The sequence below is a fragment of the Mytilinidion resinicola genome (assembly GCF_010093595.1).
Source record: "Mytilinidion resinicola strain CBS 304.34 unplaced genomic scaffold BDZ99scaffold_7, whole genome shotgun sequence".
NCBI classification, from domain to species: domain Eukaryota; kingdom Fungi; phylum Ascomycota; class Dothideomycetes; order Mytilinidiales; family Mytilinidiaceae; genus Mytilinidion; species Mytilinidion resinicola.
Window position 1 is genome coordinate 344,698 of NW_022985443.1, and position 24,292 is coordinate 368,989.

Below are 24,292 nucleotides of genomic sequence, written 5' to 3' on the forward strand. Positions count from 1 at the left end.
TAAAGAGGAAAAGCCATCCACGGGGGAGAAGCGGGCCTTGCTCAAAGCGAAGAGGGCGCCTCAGCGACAAGAGGAACTCGATGCTCGTCGCCGAGAGCGAAAAGAAAAACTAGCTAACAAAGAAAATCTGCCCAAGGAGGAAGCTCTGCCCAGCAAGGAAGATCTGCCCAAGAAGGAAAAGCCATCCAGAAAAGAAAAGATAACTCTGCGCAAAGCAAAGAGAACGCCTCAACGACAACAGGAACTCGATACTCGACGCCAAGAGCGAGCAAAGGCAAAAGCTAAGCGAAAACAGCTCAAGTTTGATCTCCAAAATAGGCAAGCTGCTGAAGCCAAGATTGAACGTAAGAAAGAACGTCAGGAGAGGAAGGCTGCATCAATTGGAGTTCTTCCGGAAGAGCTACTTCTCAAGGTCTTCTCGTACGTCCAGGACTTTCAACCACGACTATCAACACTCGCGAGCATTGCGCTTGTCTCTCGCCCTTTGCGCAAACTTGTTACACCAATACTCTACTCGAAATACTCCGACTCCGAAGCCAGATCTGCGTCCTATCGAGAACCTAAGAACAAGCCGAACAGAACATGTCTCTTCTTTCGCACCATTCTTAAATTCCCGAACCTTGCTGAACATGTCAAGACCGCTGAGTTGGAATTCTCCTCCGAGGATAGGCTTGGACCAGAACGCAGTCTGGACGCCGAACGCGTGCTTCAAACAGCATGTAGCCGGTTGCTTCCGCTAGATGGGCCCTTCTGGGCAGATCAAGCAAACAACCAGAGTATGGACACGATCACTGCTGCCATACTATACTTCTTACCGAAGCTTGAATCCTTGTCGCTTTATCTGTCAGATGAGGAGTTTTCTGTGCATCCTATCCTTGATGCCGTCGTATCGGACCGGAATGGGAGGGTTGTTCTCGCCAACCTTCAGAAGCTGAGAATCGAAGCTTGTGATAATTTCGATCTCAATTACATGGACATCGGGCCCTGGCTTCGACTGCCCTCTCTCACAAACTTCACGGGAGAGTTCATCAGCGTCGGAAGCGATGTGTCGACGTCGGGTCATCCGAATCTAACGTCAGTCTCGATATCTGAAGGCGCCATCCGAAAGCCATTTCTAGGAAACCTTCTAGGCTCGGGCTGCAAACTGGAGTCGTTCAGCTACGTATTCAACACAAATGGAGCTGTTCTAGATGGCGGATGGGCTACTCCTTTCGAAATCATCTACGCTCTGCGCGGCAACGCTAGCGACAGCCTGACTAGTCTGGAAATATGCTGCCCTGCTTACGAAGAAGAAATACCAGCTTCCTGGAACCCTTCCATGACCGTATTCAAGAAGCTTGAATGCCTCAAGATCGACGGATGCCTTCTTCCACAGCCAACTTTCAAACTGCCACGTTCCATCAAAGAGCTACACTTGCATGACTGCTACCCATATTTCACAGAGCGCGTCGAGAAGTTGACAAATGCCATCAAGTTGGCCCATCCCGCTCTGGGATCTTCCGGATTCACGTTAGCTCCGTGCCCCAGCGAGAGCTCTAGGCGTTAACGCTTCCAAAAACCTAACGGCTTCATATGGCAAAAGTTCCTCGAAATATTACATGTCATATCATGCAGATTAGTAATGTAAGGTGTCTCTTCCAGTGCCACTTTTCTCCTCAATACATTTCAATGTTCTGCAAGAGACGTGTGGTGTACCGTCAAATCTGCAAACCACGCCGTCTGAGGTGACCTGGCGTTGTCACTGCTCGCTCAAAAACACAAAAGTTCATTTCAGTCTAATATTCAATAAAATGTAGAAGCACGTTCGACGGCGGGAAAACAGATGTACATAAGCCAATAGCAAGGTCATTAAGCAGGTTTGCACGCCCTTCAAATCTGTGTCGTCCGGAACGTGACGTACACATTTTCGAATTCTCCCACCCCGGGAGTGTCTTCAGGCGCTGTCAGGCCCGCAAAACGAACGCTCATATGGCCCAATATCGCACGGGCGAGAAAACACGTGCCTTGGGCATGGCGACATGACGAAGGTCTGATCTGCGTCCACTAAAGAAGCTTTAGGACTGGCTAATTGTAGTCTTCAGGAGTTCTCTCACAGCTGTGCAGCTAGATCACGACCATGCGGATTCATCTAAAGTTTGCGATTTTAATAATGTGCCGGAGGACCTCCGACGGCGTCGAACGGGTCTACGGAAGGTAGCTTGCGGATCAGTAAGATTTGCTCTTCCAGACAAATTACATCATATCTGGATCTTTTCACTCGCGTTGGAGCACCTCACACAGCGCCACCCATATTTGTTAAACCGCAGAGAACCAAATTCTCAGTTCAACGTGACCATTATTCAAGCTTACAGTATCGCCATTATAATTAAGTAAACCGTCCTTGAACCGACCGCGAATTAGCCCGGCGGGATCAAGCCTGCCAACATGACTGTTGAATGAAGAATGAATCTGTGGTATCATTTTGAGGCGCCCCTGAACCCGTATATTACAAAGCCCCAACGTCATGACCAAATAACTAGCCTGTATGTCCTACAGCTCAGTCGCTATCATCATCGCTCCCGTAACCCACCAGAGGCCCCACGGCTGGCGCGGGCTTCTTCGCCGTGGTCGCAGAGTAACCCTTCAGCGCTGCTAACGTCGAACCCGAGAGTATCCCGTTCCCACCACTCGCATTCCCTTGCGCCTGTGCTCCCGACTCCGCAGGAGCTTCGATATACTTCTGCTCCTCAGGCCCATCCAGCAACTGCCCGTCCGCCGCCGCCTCCAACGCCGCCTTCTCCTTCGCATACCACACATCATCCGGCGCCTCATAGCCCTGTAACCCAAAACTCCCCTCAATCTTCCTCCGCTTCTTCTGCTCTGGATCCCTCCCCTCAATCTCCGCCACATAGTCAGCTGGCAGCGCCCGCCGAATCGCCTCGGCCGCCTGCTCCTCTATCCGCCGCGCTTCTCGCTTCTGTGCCTGCGGATTCGGATCCATCGTGGCCCACCTGACATTCAAAATTTCCGCATGATCAAGTGCCTGATGCGCCATAGCTTCTTTTGCAAACTGAGCGTTCGCTTCGTTGGTATAGGTCACGAAGCCCACACCTCGTGCTGTGAGCACCCGTATGCGATCCACCTGGCCCCACTCATTGAAGTGCCGCGCAACGATCTCCTCTATGTCGTCCGTGACGTGGATGCGGCCGACGTAGAGTGTGCGATTCTGCCGTAGGAAGCTCCCCACACCACCCATGTCATCGCGGTAGTCGGAGAACTTGTCGCGCCCGAAACAATCCACATTCGGGTTGAAGATGTCGTGGATCCCCGGCAAGCGGTGCAGGTATTGGCATTCCTGGCCGTTGGGGCATAGGCCGCGCGCGAAGAAGAGGCAGAAGTAGCTGCCGGGTGTCGAGTCGGCTTTGGTGAAGCCGGAGTCGCGGGCGACGTTGCAGCGCGAGGGCGCGGCGGTTTTGGAGAGGTAGGCGTCCTCGCGGTCGCCGCCGCTCCATTTATTGTACCAGATGTTGAAGATTGTGCCGGTGGGTGGGGGTTTCTCGCTCTTGAAGGTGGCGGGGTCGACTTGGGGCCGGGCGGGACGCCGCTTTTTGCGGATTATCTTCTTGACTTTTTTCGAAGGGGCGGTGGTGAGGGCGGTTTGGGGTTCTGGAGAGGCCTCTTCTGGGAGCGAGGTGGAGGTGGCGACGGGCTCATCATCGACGGTGATGGTTTCTACAATATCAGCCATGGTGGGCGTTTCGTGAGGTTGAGAGGGTATGGCGTGTATAAGGGTCTGAAGTGAAAGTCGCAGGTGAAGCTTGGCGCAGTCGGATTTTGATCGGATCGCTTTGTGGCTCGTGCACCGATCGTCACGTGTAACTACCTTAAGTATCATCCACCTATCCTTCAGTTCACTCATTAATTCCGAAAACTAGCAAATGCGTAGTTTGATTACAGAAGTACTCTTCTTAATCGCTGGAGAATATTTATGAATTCATGCACGCTAAGATGACGACCAACCATCACGCAGGAAACACTTCGGTCTACTATCATAGGAGGTATGATATTCTCCCTCTCCATATTGGATGAGCTTTGATATCGCAGAGTTGAGAGAAATGCCTTCAAATCGAGCACCTGACGTCAAGCGTCATCACCACTCCGCCGGCGCCACGTGAGCATCCCCACACATCCCATGTCTTCACCCTCCAATCTCAAACGCCACAGAGTCCAGACCCTCGTATCCCCTCGCACATCCACCCACCGCTCAATCCTTCCCCCCGACCCCAAACTCCTCCTGCACTTCCTTGATCCTGACCCCGCGCTGGTCTGCCAGTAGCCCCATAAGCCCCTGCCCGATGTCCTTGATCTCATTATAGGTGTGCAGGAGCTTGATGTGGGTGGTTATGAGGTCTTTGGCGATGGGGAGGACGGTTGAGGGGTCCGGGCCGACGGAATTGGAGCTGGAGGGGGATTGTCGGAGCAGGGGGGAGATGGTGGGGAGGGCGGCGAAGGTGGCGAGGAGGCCGTCGCGTTCGGCGGTTAGGGTTGTGAGGGTGGTGGCTGGGTCGGATTTGAGGGACTTGGTGGTTTTCTGGGAAGGTTAGATGGTGGAGGTGAGTGGTGTGGGGAGGTGCTTACTTGGGGAGTGGTCTTGCTCATTGGAGATGATGAGCTGGCGTGGGATAAGTCTTCGTAGGTAGTTGATGCTGTATGGGTAGGAGTTTCGTTTTGAGTGACTGGTTCTTCGGGAGCATTAGGTGCTTCTGCTGTTGAGGTAGTAGTGGACTGATCATCAGTTTGCATGTCCTCCACAAGTGATGCCTGGTCTTCAACTCGAGTAGCTGAATTTGAGTCCAGTTCTTGTCCATCAAGTGGCAGCATAGCTGGAATGCTCTGAAGATGCTCCACAGGAGCTGGTTCTTCCGGGGCTGATGGTGCTTCTACTGCTGAGGCTGTAGCGGAGTGGCCATCTTGAACCATATCATCCGCGAGCGATGCCTGTTCTTCTCTTCGAACTACCAAGGGCGAATCCGATACGTGTTGATCCATTGGCATCAGAGATGAGCTTTCCTGGGGATCTTCTTCTGGAGCAGTTCGTTCTTCTGTAGCTGTCGGTTGTTGTGCTGTCGGACTGACAATGGACTGATCATTAGTTGACACGCCTTTTTCGAGCACTTTTTCGTCTTTTGGAAGAGTGACCGAGTTTGTATCTGATACTTGTTCATCTCTTGGCTCGATAGCAGACGCTGGTTGAGCTTCGACTGGGAGTTCGGATACTTCCGCCGATGCTGTGCTAGAACCCAGCTTTATGTCGCCTACGTTTTCGGGAGAAGAAGCCAACAGGTCGTCTTCAGAGTCTGGTACTTCCGTTTTGTCCGCATATTTGGAGCTCTTTCCGGGCATGTTGAAGACGGAGGGCTACCACAGGGAGGTGCGATCAGGTCAGTAGTGATGCGGGTTAATTTCAGTTGAACAATCTTAAAAACGGGAATTGGAATATCTGCTGCACACACGGCATATATCGCAATGAAGCTGGGCAAGTACCGTTGCGACCCCAATGAGGCAGTCCGCGATGTGGTTGAGGTCTCGGAGGCTCGGCCGGCGCAACAGCGGGTCGAACGATACAAACGGCAAGTCTGGTCAATAACGCATGAACAAAGCCCCGGCCGAAACACCACTCACCAAGCTCCGTTTCAACCTTCCCTGCGCTACAGTGGGCCCGCCGACGAGTCCTACGACCCGGCGAATGTGTTTATACGCGTGAACACCCCCGATCCTCCGCACCTGTTGCTTCAACCGTCTCAGCCCTCACCACCACGGCCACGGCCCCCTCCACAATGACGACAACGTTCAGAGCCTGGACATCTCTCGGCGTCGCTGCTTCGTGCCTCTTGGTAACAGTTGCTGCGCATGAGCATCATGAGGATAAGATCGAGGAGGGCCATGCTGTCTCCGCCGACCCTATCGTACGTTGAAGATGCTACCAAAGGGATGCAACAAGAGCGCCGGATGCTGACGGAAACGTAGGATTCGATACTATGGGTTCATATCCTAATGCAGACGCTTGCTTGGGGCATATTATTTCCTACGGGAATGGTCCTCGGGGTATGTTTTCTACCGGCGCAAACAGCTACAATCCCATCTAATCCATCTTCCCCAGATGATCCGCTCGCGATGGCACGTCCCAGTTCAAACCACCGGCTCCGTTCTCGCTGTTATAGGATACTTGCTTGGACACAAACACAAGGGTCGCCAATTCACACACAACATCCACGCCGCTTTCGCCCCGACTCTGATGCTGTCCCTGGTCCTCCAGGTGGCAATGGGTGTATACCTGAAGCTCCATCTCGAGAAGGGAATCCATGCTCGGATACGGAGAATCGTAGTTCTCTGTCATGGCGTCATAGGGAAGATGATGCCAGTCGCCACCTGGGTCCAGATGGTATTCGGAGGTATCACGGCGATGGGATACTGTCGGGGGGACCACCTTGGACAATGTCTGGCGCACTTCATCATGGGCAGCGCATTCATCGGCTACGGAATCATCATGACAATCCTCCTCCTCGTCGGCCAGATATGGCTCAAGCGCTCCGGACGCAGCCAGGAGTTCTTCGACTCCCTCGTCATTGCTGCGTGGGGCTGTGTGAACACATTCACGGAGCACAGGTGGGGCCAGGCATGGGTGCACAACGACCTCCAGCATACGTCGATGGGCATAATCTGGTGGTGTGCAGGACTCTTGGGTGTCTGGCTTAGTAGGAAGAGAAACGGAAGGCCAAAGCGAAATATCATCCCAGGCATGATCATCCTGATCACTGGCTATGGTATGTCGGCCCATCCTCAGAACCTGCCGCTGTCTACCATGGTCCATACATTATTTGGCTACACGCTCATGGGCGCTGGTATTACCCGAATCATCGAGGTTGCGTTCGTCCTCAAAGATGGCAACGCAACCACCCAGGACGGCTCGGACCCAAACAGCTTCCAATATCTTCCCCCATTCGTAAGTTTTCTCACCACCCCACACCTCCGTTCCTATTACTAACGCCACCCAGCTCCTCTATGCCTCCGGCTTCCTTTTCATGGGCGCCACAGAAGAACAAATGCAGCTCCTCTCCGACGCCGGCGTGACGCACGTCTCCTATGTTTTCATCCTCTACAGCATCGCTTTCCTGCTATTCCTCTTCGTTAACATGCTCCTCCACCTCTACGCCGTCTCCACATGGGACGAGACTTCGAAGTCAGACCCAGAAGCACCGCGGACGAATGGCTTGGCGAACGGCCATGCCAGGGCTACGGATCACCGCAGAGTCCGGGATGCGGAGGAGTTCGAGCTTGCGGGACTCATGTCGGATGATGAGGAGCCGGAGACGCCGGTCGCTGCGAAGGGGAGGCATGAGGGATGAGTGGATGATGTGTGATATTGGGAATCGCTCTTTAGTCTTTGCATGGATGGCGTTGGAGGGTCGTACCGAATTGGTATTGGGGTAGGTTGGGGAGGTTGGAAAGCTGGCTAGTGGGTAACTGGACGGTTAATCCCAGACGACTCATTAAAGAAGAAGAAACACGGTCCATTCCTATTCAACGTCACGTATTCACAAACCTTACTCGTTATCATGCCGTCCCATTCCTATCTATAAATTGCTGAAGGGAAAAGTTAGTCATGTGGCGGCGCTCACGCTTCTCGATTTCCCGAGGTCCAGATAGATGCTCATTCGTCAAGACCTCCGCCGATATCAGGCATCGATCACATGCATGCCTCGTGTGCTTCACGAGTCCGCACGGGCCTCTGTCTCATTTCTTCTATAAAACTCCAATCCCCGCTGCCAACCTGTCTTCTTTTCTTCATGGGGTCGAAACAGTGGAGGGGGATAAACACGTACTCCGAGAGAACTCGATGCTTGCGTGTGCCTCTGCAGCAAAATCGAAATTTGCTGCGATTCAAGCAATGGTGGTGGATTTGGTGGGGTGTTCAACTCCTTGTATTGGTTCCTGTCATGGAGTGGTGGGGATGTGGTGCAAGAACGTCTCCTGGAAGGCAAAATGGAGTGGTGGAGGAGGGTGGTGGATCAACAAGATCGATCCCAACTTGCGATGCAAAACGGGTTCGTCGCGAACAACGATGGAGTGGAGTGGCGGGTTTGGCGCTCAGGATAAGGAGAGGTGTGATGATGCTCACTGACATGCGGGCTTGGAGATGATGGGTGTATTTTTGAGGTGGTGTTCAGGGGTTGGAGGTAGTAGAGGATATTGGCGGTGAGATGGGTCAGCATCATTGTCCTTTGACATCGTTGTTCGGGACGTTTGAGATGCGAGTAGACTCAGAAATGAGTTCGACGACTTCATCATAGTTCGCCTGGTTATTGGTAGTTCCCATCCCATTGTTAATCTTCTCACTATATCTCATCTCATCTCATCTCATCCCTCCTCATATTTGCATGCATCCCACAGCACATTCCATATCTCATCTCATCCCATCTCAACCCCAATCAGCTCCTTCGCCCTTTTCTCAAGGCAAGGACAACCAGTCTCAGCTTCTCAACTCTCGTCCCCGCGACTCCAAAAACACAGATTCGATGATCATAGTCACGCCATCCACGTGTCTCACACTTGCCTTCGCTCCACCTTCGATATAAACCCTTCCGCTCCCTCTGCCATCCCTCTTTTCTTCATAAAATCAAGGAAAAGAGAGAAGGACCAAAAATCTAAGAGCTTCATCACGATGCTTGCGTGTGCGCCTAGCGCAGCAAAGAAATAAATCTGACATGCCACAAAGGTGTGTGGCGGTTCGTTGTAGTCAAACCTAAAGATCACTTGGCCTATGGGGTGTGGTGAGTCTGGGTCGGTGCACAGTCACGTTTTCCACGTGTCCAACCGGGCTCTCAATTTCTCATGGGTATAAAATCTTCTACTCCCTCGTGGTTCTCTTTCCTTTTTCCATGGAATCAAGGACGAGGACAAAGCTGAGGATCAAACACTCGAAAATTCGCCACAGAATGTTTGCGTGTGCGTCTGGCGCAGCAATCCTTGGAATTCAACGCATACGATGGGTGGTGGTTGGTGGGGTCTGTGCAAACTGGACGATCGATTGAGCTATAGGTGGTTGAGATGTGGTGGTGGGTATCAGCAGTCGAACCTGGATTGTGTGGATCGATATCACGAGTTTCATACCGCAATGGATGAGCGAAGTCTGCGCTTGTGATGAGAAACAGCATCGAAGATAAGAAAGAGGTGAAGTGGAAATGGCGAACGATTATGTTGGGAAGTGTGACGTATTGCGCAGGCAGCAACATTGGCAGAAAAGAAACTAGGTGGCCTGAGCGTTTTCTAAGGGTATATACTTCAAAAAATTACTTGGCATCCTCAAGTTACAGTGGCACAATGTGTGCTCTAGTGAAGCCAACTAAGAATCGGCTATCTCACTGGGGCCTCCTTTGCCTATCAAGCGACGTTCGCGGCTTGGTACCACCACCGGGGTGGATGTAACTTTTGATTTTTTTTTGGTAGCTTGAGTTCGAATCTCGCATGTGGCGATTATTTTTGCTCTGTTTTTCAGATGTATCTTTTTGGACAGCTCTGGCATTCGAAGGAGGTGTGATGATGTTCACTAGCTTTAGAGCTCAGCTACCCTGTTCAATGCTAAGGAGCCTTTGTTGATGAAGGTGCTGGACTTTATTTTCCCTTCGGCGAAGCTGTTCGAGCAGAGTTCGAACTGGTAGAAAGCATATACGGAGTAAGATGTCAATCTTCACCATTCCTACCCCACGCCGAGGCTCGTCTTCCTCACGGCCCGAGCCTCCTCCACCAATTCAACCATGGAATCTTGACCATCATACGTTGATACCACAACCGACCTCCTCCGCCGACTTCGCCCATAAAGTTGCGGTCGTGCCAGGCATTGATGAAGGCCTTCTTCTCACACCCACAACATTAACGCCCTCGCTTCTCTGTTTGACACAGACATAGACTCCAATGTCGACCTTTTCGAAGCTGCTGAAGCTTCCTCCTGTCTCTGGAGTCTGAGAATTGGGGAGGCGTGGAGGATTTATAGGGAGAGAGGTTGGAAGCTGATGTAAGCCTCGTGTGATTTTGTCACGTGTTTTGGCTCTGAATTGTGATGAAGTCGAGGCGAAATGATAATCTTCGAGTAAATGAAGTCCTGAGGATTTGGGGGAACTTGATTTGTTGCGCAGAAGATGAGAGACGAAGAAGAGACTTGATATGTCTAGGAATGGAGCTTATAATGCCTAATTAAAGGGTCTAGATAAAGTCTTGCCGACATCTGCGATACCTTAACGCACTTTCAAGAATGAGAACGAGATGAAAAATATATTTACTGGAGACGGTCGTAGCCTAGAAAAAAATAGCATATACCAATTTCTAGTATGCCCTCGAAATCGTGACAGAAGGAATGCACACTTGTGGAACGTAGCATTATACCCAAACCCTCAATACCTCAACACCGCATCAAACCTCGCCTCCGCATCCTGCCCCTTCACACCCACCTCCCTCTCCCTCGCCCTCTCCCACTCCCGGATCTTCTCCGAGATCCCAGCCCCCTTCAACCCCCTCTTCCCCTCCCACCCTTCCTTCACAAAACGCTGCCACGTCACAATCTCAAACCCACTTCCCCCAACCTTCTTGACCTCATACTCAAGCTCCCACTCATGCCTCCACAACGCTAAACACTCCCTCTTGCACCACGGCTTCTCCCCGTTCTCCCCATGCAACAACTTACACACGATCGCCGCCACCAAGAACGTTGGTGGGACGTCGATTGCCAATCCCAGCTCTTTCACGATCCGCGCGATGTCGGACTTGGAGAACCCCGTTGCGCCTACGGGCAGCGTGATCTGGTGCCGTGCGCGAAGTAGAAGGCCCGAGGGGTGGAATAAGGGTGTAAAGGCGTGAAGGTAGAAGACGTGCTCGTAGCCGCGATTCCCTAGACCAAGAGAGGAGGCGGGGAGGGCGCCGCTCCAGGTGCAGGCCAGGGCGTGTATGCAGCGTTTCTGGCGGTGGGCGAGTGAGATGATGGTGGTGTGGAGGAGGGAGTAGCGGGGGTGAGAGGGGAGGCGGGGAGAGAAGGTGAAGAGGGCCTGAGATGGGTCTGCGCTCTGGGAAGCGATAGAGGTCACACCTAAGTTGGAGGCTGGAGGGCAGTTTTTGGGCGTGTGGATGTTTCGATGCAGCCGGCAGCAGCGGGCGCAGTGGAAGTAGCGGGGGTCATCTTTTTGGAGGAGCTGGAGGAGAGAGTAGAGCTCCGAACTGTCTTTCGACGCCGCTAGAGCTGACCAGGCGCGGCCGTCGAGGGCGGCGTAGAAGAAGTGTGAAGTTACGGCGAGGCAAGCGGATGATGAAGGAGACAGGAAGGATGAGACGTGTTGGATGAGCTCAACTGGTAGTGAAGAAAAGATGGTTTGTTTGGTGGAACAGGAGTTGGAATTTGATATTTTTCTACATCCTGCAGTGGAAGGCCAGCGGGAAGGCGATCGTTTAAACTTAGATAGGATGGAGATGCTCGTTTCGGGTTGAGACTGCCAGGCTTTGTGGTGAGTGCCGCAAGGTATTGGAGAGTAGGCACACGGTAAAATCGGGATTGGGTTTGGAGACTCTCGCTCGAGGGAAGTGTCTGCCATGGCGGATGGGCTTCTTTCTCTGAAACGAGGATCCTGGGATCGTGAAAGGGATGATAAGGAACCTTTCGAACTGTAAAGAAGTCTGCAAGATCTTCGCGGGAGTATCGACGATCGTAGATCTGAAGGCCTAGGTCCCAGATCTTAGCTCTCGGGCTAGTGGAAATGTGTATTGTACAGAAAGAAGTCAGATGCTCCGTAATACAGGTATGGGGATATTAAGATTAGAGTGCCAAATTATGAGCAATGTGCAGCCCTTGAAAATAAGCCTGGTTTAGAATAGATATGCCTTGGGATAAGCAGAGGTAGTCGACGAAGTAGGGAGAAGTCCAACGAGGTTCGCTGTCTGCCAAGGTTTGCGGCTCAGCACGACCCGCTCGGTCCCGCTGAGGCCTAACCTCAGTGAGCATAGAACGAGTCATGGCCCCTTTTTAGAGAAAAGCAATAAGCTTGTAGTATCAACAAAAGTTTCCCTACACTTATTTTGTACCGCCTAACGTAGCTCGGCAAGATTTCATGCTGGTCAAAATGATGGATTTGAACCTCCTCTAGACGGCCGAAAGCTCCTTGAAGCGCCACAAGCAGTGGCCTAATTGATGAAGATTTCCGAGCAACTCTCGAGACACACGAAATATATTGAACCCATCAATTCATATCTAACATCTCTATCCGGATCCCACGCCCACATCCGATCCGCAGGCAAAAGAAAAGGTCATCGAGCGCATCATATCCATTCTCGGCTTCGATACCGCCCGCTCTCGACCAATTGGGGAGCAACGCGCAACCGCACTTATCCTCATCGGTTTTTCAAGCCCATCATAGTCCCAAAGTTCATCACCGCTACCAACCTCCGTAAACAAAAACAGCCTTCGCAACTAGCCGTCAAGGGCCAGTACCGCTCAAAGCTCAAAAGGAGACACGCTATTAACCCGCACCTAACCGCCTTCCAACAGAAAAGGAAAAGAGAGCTTCCCCGTCCCTCAAATTTCCCAGAACCAAAAAGGCCGTGTGGTCGTTAGACAAATAGGGAAACCATGCAAAAACCTCATCACAACAATCGCAACCGTGATATAGGGTAGGACTCGTCGGTAGAATTGGGAGGATCATACTTACGCTAACGAAACACAGCCAAAAGAGGTCCGAATGAAGCCAAATCGAAACCCAAAGAGTGGCGTTGCTCATGGTCGCTCCTGCGCCAAATGTAAGATGCCTGGAAGACTGCTGAGAAGGCTAGACGAGACGAGGGCGAGAACGCTCATGAATCTGTGCCAAAAGTGAAAGTCCTAGGAGATCGGAGACAGTGGTATCTATGAGATCGAGACTTTTAGTGGCTTCCATTCTTCCTAAAGTTGAGCAGTTGGGCCAAACTGGCAAGGCTGCATCCGCCCCTCAAGAAGTCATGGCTCATCAGCTCACTAGCGCTAGCCCTCGACTTTACATCGACGCAAAGACAGACGCTGAGGAAAGCCTTAAGCTCCTTGGAAAGTTTGTCCGGCTTCTTGAGACGGGGAGTGCCATTGGTAGCAATGAGGTAGAGGGCCTTGAGTGGCTCCTCGTTCAGGTAAGGTGGTTCAGACTCGATCATCTCGATGGCCATGATGCCTAGCGACCAGATGTCCACTTTGTTGCCGTACTCCTTCTGCTTGACGACTTCGGGCGCCATCCAGTATGGAGTGCCGACCATGGTGGCACGCTTGCTTCGCTGCTCCGTGAGCTTGGCGCAAAATCCGAAATCGGTGATCTTGACATTTCCACGGCCATCAAGCAGCACGTTGTCGCTCTTGATGTCACGATGGATAATGTTCTGAGCGTGCAGATGCTCAAGACCTTTGCATGTCTACCAAAGTGATTAGCTCGAAATTCACTCAGACGCCACTGTATTTCAGGTGAAAGAACCGGTCATCTGCCAGGATTTCTAATTCCAATTGCATCATGTGACCAACTCTTCATCTGAAACACCGTAGTGAGTAGACTCACCTCCAAACAGATTGTAGCAATCTGATCCTCGCTGATCGACGGGTTGTTGTCAATGACATCAGTCAAAGCACCGCCCTCCATGAACTCCATCACCACCCATAACTCAGAGTGCTCCTCCTGGAGGAAGGCATCCAAGAAGTTGACGATGTTGGGGTGCTTGCTGTCCTTCATGACGATGATTTCGTTGACAATCAACTCCTTCCTCGGCTGGTTGCGGAGATCCATCTGTTTGATGGCCACCTGGGCGCGGGGCCCATTCTCTCGAAGGATTCTCTTTGCGGTCTCTGATGTTGCGCTCTCTCGAATCCGAGCGACATATACGGATCCTGATGCACCCTGACCGATCTTCTTCTGCTTGTTGTAGGAGTCCAAGGGTTTGTCTTTGGAAACAACTTCCCGTAGCTTGATCATGACTTCGCTCTCGGACATACTCGACATGCGGACATCCTTGCGACCAGGCTCCTCTTTCTTGCTAGTGAGCGCCTTTTCAGCTTGCTTCACGGGATCAACTGCAGGGGCCGGTGCTTGTTTGCTGGCCACATTCAAAGGCTTCGGCGCGGTAGCTCCAGGTAAGCGTGTCTGACCTGCCTGGTTGGTGCTCCCATTAGGCGCGCGAGCCTGCGCAGACTGTCCATTAGATCCGGCTGGATACCTAGCAGCAGGCTGAGCCGGACGCTGGGCCGCAGCTGGAGGGGCCTTAGCTTGCGGGGACTTGTAGGCGCTATTGGAGGTAGGGGCAGATGGAGCGGTCCTCTGAGCCGCCATCTGGCGCAAAGAGCCTGGCGGTTGCTGCCTATCTCTCGAAGTTCCTGGAGTCGATGGGGCGGGTCGACTTGCGTTGTACCGAGCAGGATTATTCCCTGACGGGCTCGTATCTCTACTTTCTTCAGTATAGCCTCCGCCTCCAATCTCCTGTTTGGCGATCGGAGTCTTAGTCTTCGGCAGAGAAGCGTTCCACGCCGCATCTTCTTCACGCTGTCGACGCTCCTGCTCCCGCCGCTGTTGCTCGCGCTCGCGCTCACGCTGGAGTTTCGCCTCCTCCTCTCGCCTCCGACGTCGCTCTTCTTCGGCTCGTGCATTGTCTTGTGCTTGCTGCTGATAAGACGTCTTTTCGTTTCCGTAATTATTTGGAGGAGGAGTCTGGCTGTTCTCCCGAGACGTGTTGTAGCTCTGTTGGCGTGAAAATCCGTTTGGTGGAGTCGGTCGCGGGGGAGCAATGGAATTGCCGCCGGCGTATCCCAGCTGCTTTTCATTTCCGGAAGAGACTGGGGGTGTAGGAGTGAGGCTTGGGTAGGACACGGGATCATCCGCGCGCTTGACAAGCTTCTCGGTGTAAAACTCAAGCACCTCCAGAACAGCCTTGGGGTTCTTCGCATAGTCGTCCTTCGTGATGGCTGATGCAGTGAGAAGCTTCTCCCATTCAACAGGCAGTCCAACGAAAGCACCGGTAGTAGGATCGAAGCCAACATGAACCCGGTGAGTAAAGTTGGTAGGATTGCTCACGCCACCCATGCTAGGACATCGCTGATATATGCTATCAATCCATGAGTAGACCTCGTCGTCCGTGTTCACTTTGCAAGTGATGACCTTGGTGGGCGCATCGCGGGGCGGAGACGCGCCATTGGATGTGTTCGTGGTCCTACTAATCTCGAAAGAAAATGGGAAGTTATCGGATCTGGTCACGCTTGTGACATCGCGGAGTTGAATGGTGAAAGATACTTTAGGCGAGGTGTTACTCTTCATGAAATCCAACTGGAACTCGCGTAGTATAAGAAATTTGTCGGACCAGATCATGCCCTTGAAGAGACCCTCATCTTTGACCTTTGCCCAGCCTTCCTTGACGACCTGGTAGGTGCCCATGCTCTTTTCGGACTGCGTTCGCTGGAGCAGGGAGGTTGACGAGTTGTTGAAGCCGGGGGATTGGAGGCTGAGGCCAGACATGTTGCCAGGGAGGTTGCTGGTGTTCGGTGTGAGTGCAAGGCGGGGGCGGTCGGTAGGAGGACGCGGAGCCGGACCGGGATTCATGAACTGGTCACGACTATAAACACTAAAAGGAGCTCGCGGTCAGTTCTGCTGATATGCACACCTGGGACGACGCCGACAGAGGAAGTGGAAACAGGAAAAGATCTCGACAAGCTCGAGGTCCACGGGATGTTGCGATAACCAGATTGCGAGACATGGACTATACGTACGTCGGGGGGTTGTTCGACATGATGAGCTCGGAACAAGGGGCTATTAGGACTAGAAGGGCGTGTCAAGAGGCTCCACTGCTGTGTGCAGCTTGGCAGAGGTGCGTGAAGCGGGGTGTCGCGGTCTTCCAAAACGCGGCCGCGCAAAAGACGCCACCCAGCAGCAACACGGGCTGCACAGGCTGCAGCGCCTCGAAACGTACAGACCCAAGCGGTGGTGGCTGTGAATTGGGTCGGCGGTAACGAGCGTGGAGGGGTTGTTGGGGGCCGGTGAGAGTTTTGACACAACGGAGGAGGCGGTCGGGCAGCAGCTGGCGCTGGCGGTTGCTGAGGGTAGAGAGCTAGGCGGTTGACGCTCTCGTGGAGGAGTTCCGCTGGAAAGGTGGAAGCACGGCGTGGACGTTGGCGTACAGAACAGGGCCGGCGGTACCTCCTAGGTTGGCGGTGGTGCTGGGTGTTGTCCGGGGCAGACAGACGTTCGAGTCCGCGTCGTTAGAGCGGCAGCGACTCACGTGACCTGGGCGAAGACTCCTTTGTGGCAGGTGAAGAAAAGAACGCAAAAGATACTGCACCAATAGCATGTGCCTGCAATGAATGCGGCTGCCCTTCATCCCGACGAGACGCCCTATTCGCTGCCGTCGTTTCATGCCCAGGATGCAGCACCGCTTGGCCTCCGAAAGCTTGACTTTTGGTGGGCTGCCCATTTCCTCGCAAGCGGCCTGGGGCGCGTAAGATCTGCCGCCAACGAGGCCGCCAGCTTGTTTCATCTTCCAGAAGCCCTTGATTCACCCCCGTCTGAAACCACTGTCTCCTCGTGGCCTGTGAGAGCTGCTGCGTAGCCGCTGCACGGCGGCCGTGACGCTGGCCGAGGGAGTCACTGTAAAGGAGCCTGTTGTTACGAAGGTAGCAACATCATACGGAGAACCGTGGCGCTTATCCAACTGCAGCACCAATTGCACTCATCCATTCCTGCTGGGAAGCATATTCCGTATACACATCAAACCAGAACCTCTCTCTTCAAACTGCAGCTTCAGACTCCTCAACATCATCTCCAGCGTCTTCGCGTTTCAGCTTCCCTGTGGAACATCGCACTGCATCGGGACGTTGTTGGCCTGCAACGTCTATCCAACTATACAACAGCGGAGCAGACATCCGTCTTACATAGACACAATTATACGCATAGAGTTCAGCCCAAGGACCTCGCAAGGTCCAGGTTTCTTAGAATACAGGGCGTCCAAACCACTCGCGAACGCCCTTGCAGGCCACACGGCGCTAAAAGTGAACAAGATGAAATCCTCCGAAGCCGATCGCTGCATTAGAAATCAAGAAAGAGGCCATGAAAACAGGAGGAAATGTCTCTTATCTTTGAAAGTTCAACGACTTCAATCTATCCCCATGCTTGTGCATACATGTAAATGTCCTGACTACGAAAAGCTTGAGTGATTCGAGTTATCTATCTCACAACACCTGTTCGCTTTCCGCGCACTTCCACCGTTCTCATTTGATTAAATAGTCTGTAGCAGAACGCCGAGCTTTGAATACACCAAGATCTCTACCGCTCTGGGCAGCAGAACCCCAAAGTCCCGACGACATGAAACTGTTCGCGGCTTTTTACGAGAGTGTCTCCTCCGTGGCCCGGTTTGGAGCGTCTTCTAATGATATGTACAGGGCGAATGCGTTTCACATTGGCTGACTCCGCCTCGTACTTTTTACAATTTACCAAATTCTCAAAGTCCAATTCAGGTTACTTTCCAATAACATGCCGAAATCGAGTCCAAATCGCAGAGACTGGCCCCTGTTAATACTCCCAACCGCGTCAATATCTCCCCGATTCAATAGGCTGATTCAGGATGTCCAAGGCCCAACGCAGCTACTCTAGAACAGGGCATATGTAATAGTCCACTAACACAAGGTTCAAATATCGGACTAGCTCCCGTCAACATTCCAACACATATCGTATCACCAGTCAGATAGCACACGCCGATACGAACAATCACTAGTAATAAATCCCCTCTTCCCCCGCTAACATTATCTTCTACGGATATCATAGTGTACCTCCTCTGCGCATCAAACCAACGATGGCAATCCAACACTTGCTCACTCGCTCATACCCAAACACCCGCAAGGACTCCCCCCTGGAATACAAAAATGCAATGCCCGCTTGAACCCCCAGGGTTTCCATCCCAATATCCTCCAATAACCAGAGCCGCTCACCCATGCAATTTGAACACTACCCAGAAACCAAAACTCCGCTAGGACACATACGACAAACTCAAACGATGCCTAACTTCGACATGCGCAACGCATCAGCTTCATTTCATCCCATTGACTTTCCCATTCGGAGCATTCGTGTTCGTGTTCATGAAATGCTCCATGTAGGTGATGTAGTCGAATTTGGGTACGTCGCGGTCTTGCTGTAGGTCTGGGCCGCGGTGAGGAGGCATGGTCTTGACGAGGTCTTCGATGATTTCGTCGGGGACAAGGGAGTGGCGCAGGTCGAGTTCTGTTACGTAGGGCTATGCGGAATACACGTTAGTGGACATACCCCTTAATGCCAATTCTGATCTGAACTAGGGGAGACTCACCTTCCCATCTGCAACCTCCTTAAAGCTCTCAAACACCTGCTCCGCCGTATGCTGATCTTCCGTCTCATCCACCATGAACCTGATGAACTGTTCGAACGTCACGTAGTCCCTGCCGCCGCTCGTCTCGCTGAATTTCTCATGCATCTCCTCTTCGTCGTACACAAGTCCCAGACTAGCTAGCGCGGCCGAGAACTCGAGTTCTTGCAACGAGTTGCTCAGGTCGCGGTCGAAGTGCCGGAACACGCTCTCGAACTCTTCCAGCTGGATTGGCGTGAGGTTCGTCATGTTCCGCGCGACCATCTGGTTCTCAAGGAAGGCAAGCTTCTTGCTGACAGAGGAGCGCACAAGACCCAATTCGTACTCGAGTTCGTCGTAGGAGTAGGTAGTGAAGTCGTTCTCTTCAATGTTGGCTTCCGTGCATTGCTCGTCGAGGGCCGCGATGATGTTGAGATATTCGTCGAGGGGTTGGAGGCTTTCGCTGATTTTTTGCGTGTGTCGCAGCTGGTCGTCGACGTCGCCTTCTAGGCCAGATATCGAGGCTGACAGAGTATTGAGAGCGAGGGCAAAGTCGTTGGCTTTGTCGGCGAAAGATTTGCGGAGAGCGTTTTTGATGCTCGAAACTGTCAGTTTGTATCTAACAAAGAATGGAACCACACATACTCTCTAATCATTTCGTTTATGAGCTGACTCCTCTGCCGCTCTGCCGTCATCAAGCCAGCCCATGCAACGTCCAGCGCTTCTAGGCTCAAGTCTGCAGGCGGTTCATATGGTCGTAATCGGTAAGTACTAAGCTTAGTCTTGATATTCCCGAGCAATCCCACCAAATCCGACTTCTCTGCCACCCATGCTCGCTTGTTTTTGCGTTTGTATCCTGTGAACTCTAGTGCGTGATTTTTGGCGTCCACGTACGTTCCCAAGAATTGGGTATCCTCCCACGTTTGTTGCTGCTCGGTGATTTGGCGAAGTAACTCCCGCATACGTTTCTCAAATGTATTTTGCATTTCCCAAGCACCTGCCATACTCTGCACAAACTTCTCCACTCTCCGTCCGGCATTCTCAACCTTTTCCATCTGGGAGAAGGCGTGGAACCAGTATGCAATGTACGTCATGAGGGATCGTTCGTCGGGTTTCTGGACATCGCATACGTCCTCGACGTCAAGAAGGTCGGGGATGCCGATTTCTTTCGAGGCAATGTCAAAAGCCATCTGCATGTTCCCGCGGTGGTCTGATTTGTCCAAGCTGTCGTAGTCGATGAGGTCGGGCCTATGGATATCGAGGAGAGCGCAACTGTAATATTGTAAGCCATGAACCACACTCCAATCCCAATGCAACATACAAAGCCAATCCATCATTCCAACTTGTCGAGAAATCCCGCACCTCAACCTCGTCATAGCACGCCGTCTTGCGCTGACACCACAGCAACAGACCCTCCTTCGCACTCAGTCCTTCCTCATTAATATCGCTGATAGTGAATCTAAGAATCAGCGTCCAAATCAACCCCAAGATAATTTTGCTGTTCCCATCCACAACGTCCTCGGCGCCGATATTCGTCATCTGAATCCCCCGCCCCTTGATGAACTCCAGACTCTTGTTGACGTTCTCGAACTTCTGCACTCGCAGCTTCGGCCGTGACGCATACCTGCCCAGCGATTCGTTTCCGAGGATCTCGAGGAGGTGGATGAGGACGACCTAGTGCACTTCGGATTAGCAAGTGGGACTTGACCAAAGTGGCGGTAAACAAGCCGGGCTGCCACAGTGCGCATTTGCAGAGGGCCTGCGACACTTACGCCGTCGGAGAGGTCGTGAATTAGATCCTGTATCTGCACGTTTCGCGCCAGTATTTTGCTGTTCAGCCTGCAGGGCGCCGTCAGTGGTTGCTATGCGGGCATCAACAGTGGGTGTTTTGCGGGGAGGGACAGGGCACACGCACCACTTGGTGAAGGTCTTCTGCTGCACCTTAACCCATTGCTGCTCGAGAGGGGCCATGGTGGAGGATTTGCATCTAGGGTGGAGTATGTATATAGCCAAGAAGCGTGTTTTAGGGGTGGATGTGTGAATATGTAAAGGCGGCGCTGGCGGAGGTGGTTGCGTTGGCCGCTTTGAAAGCTGCGGGGACGCTCAGCCAATCATCGCCCAGAAGCGCGTCTTTTCCCCCGGAATTTAAAGACATCAGCCAATGTTCTTTCTTCATCACTACCCTCCTTTAGACCCCCTCTATCTCCTCTATCCAGTGACTAGACGACACCAAGGGTGAACAGGAGGACTAAGATAAGCATTCGCCAGAAAGCTATCACCACCCAGGGGCGTGGGACACCTCGTGCTTGCCACGATGAACACCTCGCTGCCCTACCACGAGCCAGGCATCGTGACAATTCTTATCCAAACTTCCTTTATATTTATTCTCAATATCGTCAATTCCATTCTTGATCATACGCTATACTGCGGCCTGTTAGGCCAGGTCCTCGTTGGCATCGCCTGGGGGACTCCAGGAGCAAACTGGATTTCAATCCACACTGAAGAAGTCGTTGTTCAACTGGGCTATATCGGTTTGATACTTCTTGTATATGAAGGTAGATAGATTTCATACCCAACTACCACATTTCATAGTCACAACCAATTCCCCTTCTTACCACCTCAGGCGGTCTCTCCACCTCCTTCAAATCCCTAAAAGCCAATTTCCTCCTCTCCATCGCCGTCGCAATCACAGGAATCACCCTCCCCATCGCCCTCTCATTCTCCCTCCAAGGCCTCGCCGGCGCCTCTCCCCTCCAAGCCTTCGCTGCCGGTGCAGCACTTTGTTCCACATCCCTCGGCACTACTTTTACAATTCTTAGCACCTCCGGCCTCGCTGCCACCCGCCTGGGCGTCGTCCTCTCCAGCGCCGCAATGATGGACGACATCGTCGGGCTGGTAATGGTCCAGGTGATCTCAAATCTTGGTGGGTCTGCCACCACCATCGCACCCGCCACCATCATCCGTCCCATCCTCGTTTCTCTCGCCTTCGCAGCCATCGTCCCATTTGCGTGTCGCTTTGTGGTCAGGCCTGCAACACTTCTCTGCAACCAGCACCGCGAGTGTCATCCAGCTGGGATGACTCAAAGGGTGTTATGTCTTAAACACACGGCGTTCATCATCCACAGCGCTGTGCTGCTGGCGTTGGTCACGGGCGCGAGCTACGCTGGAACTTCGAACCTCTTTGCGGCGTATATTGCAGGCGCGGTGGTTAGTTGGTGGGACGATGAGCTACCGCATCCAAGCCACGGTGGTCGCACCAAGATTGCCGCAGATCCGGCACCCCGCGAGAATCAGACCACTCTCCTAGAGCCTACGATGCTACAGCAGCGAACGCAGCAGAGTGACCGCATCGTACGGATTCAGCAGGAATGGAGTCCTGAGCGGGCGCGGCCGGGGAGAGAGGAGGCCGAGGAAGAGAAACTGGGCCAGCGCCCCTCAACACCACGCACCGCCACGGCAGGTACTCCTGCTCAACCGCTACAGCTCACGACAGGTGCCCAGATCTACGCGGCTTACTTCTACCAGCCTGTTGCTAGGGTGCTGAAACCCTTCTTCTTCGCGTCCATCGGGTTTTCGATCCCGATCAGCCGCCTCTTCGCTAGCCGCATTCTATGGCGCGGGATTGTGTATACCATCATCATGACCATCGCTAAGATGGTGTGCGGGCTCTGGCTTGTACGAATCCCATGGTCGGCGTTCGTGCCTAGCAAGCTACGCGCTTTCAAACTGAAGTCTAAGTTCCCCTCACTGCCTCATCTGTGGGGGAAACGAGAGAAGACGACTACTCCTCCAGCCGCCTCCACGCCAGTTGCGCAATCCCCCCAACGCGCCACCTCCCCCTCAGTGCCCCCGACCCCACCCAAACCCCTCTCCCTCTATCCCCCGGCCATCCTTTCCCTCGCCATGGTCGCCCGCGGCGAGATCGGCTTCCTCGTCTCCGCCCTCGCAGAGAGCAAAGGCGTCTTCTCCCCCACCTCGCTCCCTCAAGATTACCCCACAGATATATTCCTTATCACCACTCTTGCTATCTTCCTCTGCACCTTGGTCTCGCCTCTATGCGTCGGGTTGCTAGTGCGGCGGGTGAAGAGGCTAGAGGGGAGGAGAGAGCGGGGCGCTACGAGTGTGCTGGGTGTTTGGGGAGTGGAGTAAGGAGATGTGGAGGTATTGATAGAGTAGACCAGACTAAGAAACGGGAAAACGTTCAGCCCTGCGGATATAGGAAATGATCAAATAGGTCTACATAGATGTATAGAATGGATAGATACCCATATGCAAAGCTTCCGAAATCTAGATACCCGGGCGTTGCATTACCCCCTCTCAGACCCGTCCATCCCATCTTCCCTCCCCACTCCACCCCATCATCCCCGCTCGACCTGAGCTGACGACATGCCCCAATACCAGGGAACAATCGAGACCTAACCCGGGAAATCCAGACTCCAGCCCAGCTCCTAGCCCGCCATCTTCATGCCAGGCCAGGCTCGAGTTGCCCATGTCCCTCGAGCCCGGTGTCTGGAACCCTACGGACCTCTAGATGGAAGAATGGAGTGGAAAGCATATCCTAACCTAAACCCCCCCACAAAAGCCCGGATGCCTCTCCATGTGGTCTAGAATCCCTACAATGCTACAGTTGCAGAACGGTTCCAAGTTCCAGCCCAGCCACAATCCTCCACCCGCCTTTCCCCTCCCTTTCTCCCGCACGCTCAGCTTCCTTCGCCTTCGCGGCTGCTGTTGGAAGGAATTCCGTAGCTTTCTCACCTAGCGCAAGGCATGCTAATCAAAGGGTAAGCCCTACTCAGCGCCCCGGCAGAGCGGTAGCGGGCGGTTGCATGTACCTAATTATCTTGGGAAGGTACCTGAGGTTGGGGGGGGGGCGCGCAATTTGGGGAGACATGCGATACTGTAGATCCCCCTCGATAACATGGAATTATGGGCTAATTTGGCACACATAATCGCGCAACTCACAAGTTGCCGGAGAGAGTTAGTTCTGGATGTTGGGGAGGCGGCATGGGTTTGGGGAAGGGGAGGGGGGACGTTGGGGATACGGGTGTGGCGTCTGTTATCTTCCCAGCTGTCAGGTCCGTCAACTCGATGGAGAATGGATATCCAGTAGGTCATTTTACATCAATCCGGACAGCTTCAGCTTACGCTTCGCTTTGCCCTACACCGTCACACCAGGTTTCCCTTCCCTCCTCCTCTTGTATCCAAAACTCACCGCCGCCCAGCTCAACATTCATTCGGCCCGTCTCCATCTCATTCATGCAGCGAGGGGGAAAAAAGGTCTTCACGTAGTGTAATCATAGCTTATTGGTCCCCCACCTACCCGCCAATCAACCCACTAGCGCATCGCTCTCTAGGTAAATCCTCGTCTCTACATCCCCGAATCCTCATACCTACATACGGACACGACGCAGACGCAGGAACCTATGTACCTCAGCTGCACTCCCCATCCCCACCAGCTGCACATGTCGTTTCCATCCCCCTCCTCACCACCCTGCACCCACCGTTCCATCCATTCCCCCCTCCCCACTACATACAATGCATCCACCATCCCTCCATCCCCCTCCTGCAAGGCCTCCCTCCATTTCCCGCGTGCATGACCTGCAACTTCTGTACCTGTACCTACCTCCCGCATCCAGCATCGCGGCCCAACGCACCGCCAGCCCACGCATCCCATCCCACGCCCCACTACGTCCTCGTATCCAACCACCACTAGCTCTAACGCCAGTTTCCTTCACGCCGACCCGCAGTTTTCCCAATACCCCGGTACCCAGCTACATTTTCCGTGCGCCAAAGACTGCAGAAACGCGCTGTTTGCAGTAGGCGACGGATGTGAGTGGGGGTTGGCGCTTTTCACTTTGGTTATTTCTGCGGGCTTGTGTGGGTTTCCGAGGCGCCAATGGGTTAAGAATAGGAT

The 24,292-nt window shown here is 53.1% G+C and overlaps 9 protein-coding genes across 9 annotated transcripts; 4 read left to right on the plus strand and 5 right to left on the minus strand.

The window, feature by feature from the left end:
* Positions 1-883: 883 nt before the first annotated feature.
* On the plus strand, positions 884-1,868 carry BDZ99DRAFT_461498 (uncharacterized protein). The gene has a single exon (XM_033719631.1). It carries the CDS (start codon positions 971-973, stop codon positions 1,544-1,546), a length of 576 nt encoding a protein of 191 aa, XP_033578395.1. The 5' UTR covers positions 884-970; the 3' UTR covers positions 1,547-1,868.
* Positions 1,869-2,258: 390 nt separating this feature from the next.
* On the minus strand, positions 2,259-3,753 carry BDZ99DRAFT_461499 (pre-mRNA splicing factor CWC2). The gene has a single exon (XM_033719632.1). It carries the CDS (start codon positions 3,725-3,727, stop codon positions 2,537-2,539), a length of 1,191 nt encoding a protein of 396 aa, XP_033578396.1. The 5' UTR covers positions 3,728-3,753; the 3' UTR covers positions 2,259-2,536.
* Positions 3,754-3,947: 194 nt separating this feature from the next.
* Positions 3,948-5,484, minus strand: BDZ99DRAFT_461500 (uncharacterized protein). The gene is made up of 2 exons (XM_033719633.1): positions 4,618-5,484; positions 3,948-4,570 (listed from the first exon to the last, which is right to left on the minus strand). The coding sequence occupies exons 1-2, from the start codon at positions 5,380-5,382 to the stop codon at positions 4,244-4,246; spliced, it is 1,092 nt and encodes a 363-aa protein (XP_033578397.1). The 5' UTR covers positions 5,383-5,484; the 3' UTR covers positions 3,948-4,243.
* Positions 5,485-5,816: 332 nt separating this feature from the next.
* On the plus strand, positions 5,817-7,385 carry BDZ99DRAFT_384888 (uncharacterized protein; the record flags this gene model as incomplete). The annotated part of the gene is made up of 4 exons (XM_033715406.1): positions 5,817-5,945; positions 6,007-6,084; positions 6,140-6,982; positions 7,035-7,385. 4 exons carry the CDS (start codon positions 5,817-5,819, stop codon positions 7,383-7,385), a joined length of 1,401 nt encoding a protein of 466 aa, XP_033578398.1.
* A 124-nt stretch (positions 7,386-7,509) lies between these two features.
* On the plus strand, positions 7,510-8,289 carry BDZ99DRAFT_275224 (uncharacterized protein). The gene has a single exon (XM_033713939.1). It carries the CDS (start codon positions 7,643-7,645, stop codon positions 8,159-8,161), a length of 519 nt encoding a protein of 172 aa, XP_033578399.1. The 5' UTR covers positions 7,510-7,642; the 3' UTR covers positions 8,162-8,289.
* A 2,138-nt stretch (positions 8,290-10,427) lies between these two features.
* Positions 10,428-11,615, minus strand: BDZ99DRAFT_518711 (uncharacterized protein; the record flags this gene model as incomplete). The annotated part of the gene is made up of 1 exon (XM_033725328.1): positions 10,428-11,615. One exon carries the CDS (start codon positions 11,613-11,615, stop codon positions 10,428-10,430), a length of 1,188 nt encoding a protein of 395 aa, XP_033578400.1.
* Positions 11,616-12,913: 1,298 nt separating this feature from the next.
* BDZ99DRAFT_275253 (Pkinase-domain-containing protein) lies at positions 12,914-15,960 on the minus strand. The gene is made up of 3 exons (XM_033713940.1): positions 15,782-15,960; positions 13,590-15,636; positions 12,914-13,449 (listed from the first exon to the last, which is right to left on the minus strand). The coding sequence occupies exons 1-3, from the start codon at positions 15,799-15,801 to the stop codon at positions 12,937-12,939; spliced, it is 2,580 nt and encodes an 859-aa protein (XP_033578401.1). The 5' UTR covers positions 15,802-15,960; the 3' UTR covers positions 12,914-12,936.
* Positions 15,961-17,763: 1,803 nt separating this feature from the next.
* On the minus strand, positions 17,764-20,406 carry BDZ99DRAFT_569490 (alpha-actin-like proteinin). The gene is made up of 6 exons (XM_033727887.1): positions 20,294-20,406; positions 20,151-20,217; positions 19,700-20,052; positions 19,024-19,650; positions 18,364-18,976; positions 17,764-18,294 (listed from the first exon to the last, which is right to left on the minus strand). Exons 1-6 carry the CDS (start codon positions 20,347-20,349, stop codon positions 18,091-18,093), a joined length of 1,920 nt encoding a protein of 639 aa, XP_033578402.1. The 5' UTR covers positions 20,350-20,406; the 3' UTR covers positions 17,764-18,090.
* A 175-nt stretch (positions 20,407-20,581) lies between these two features.
* BDZ99DRAFT_413879 (Sodium/hydrogen exchanger) lies at positions 20,582-22,639 on the plus strand. The gene is made up of 3 exons (XM_033716707.1): positions 20,582-20,933; positions 21,002-21,718; positions 21,839-22,639. Exons 1-3 carry the CDS (start codon positions 20,693-20,695, stop codon positions 22,525-22,527), a joined length of 1,647 nt encoding a protein of 548 aa, XP_033578403.1. The 5' UTR covers positions 20,582-20,692; the 3' UTR covers positions 22,528-22,639.
* Positions 22,640-24,292: the final 1,653 nt, after the last annotated feature.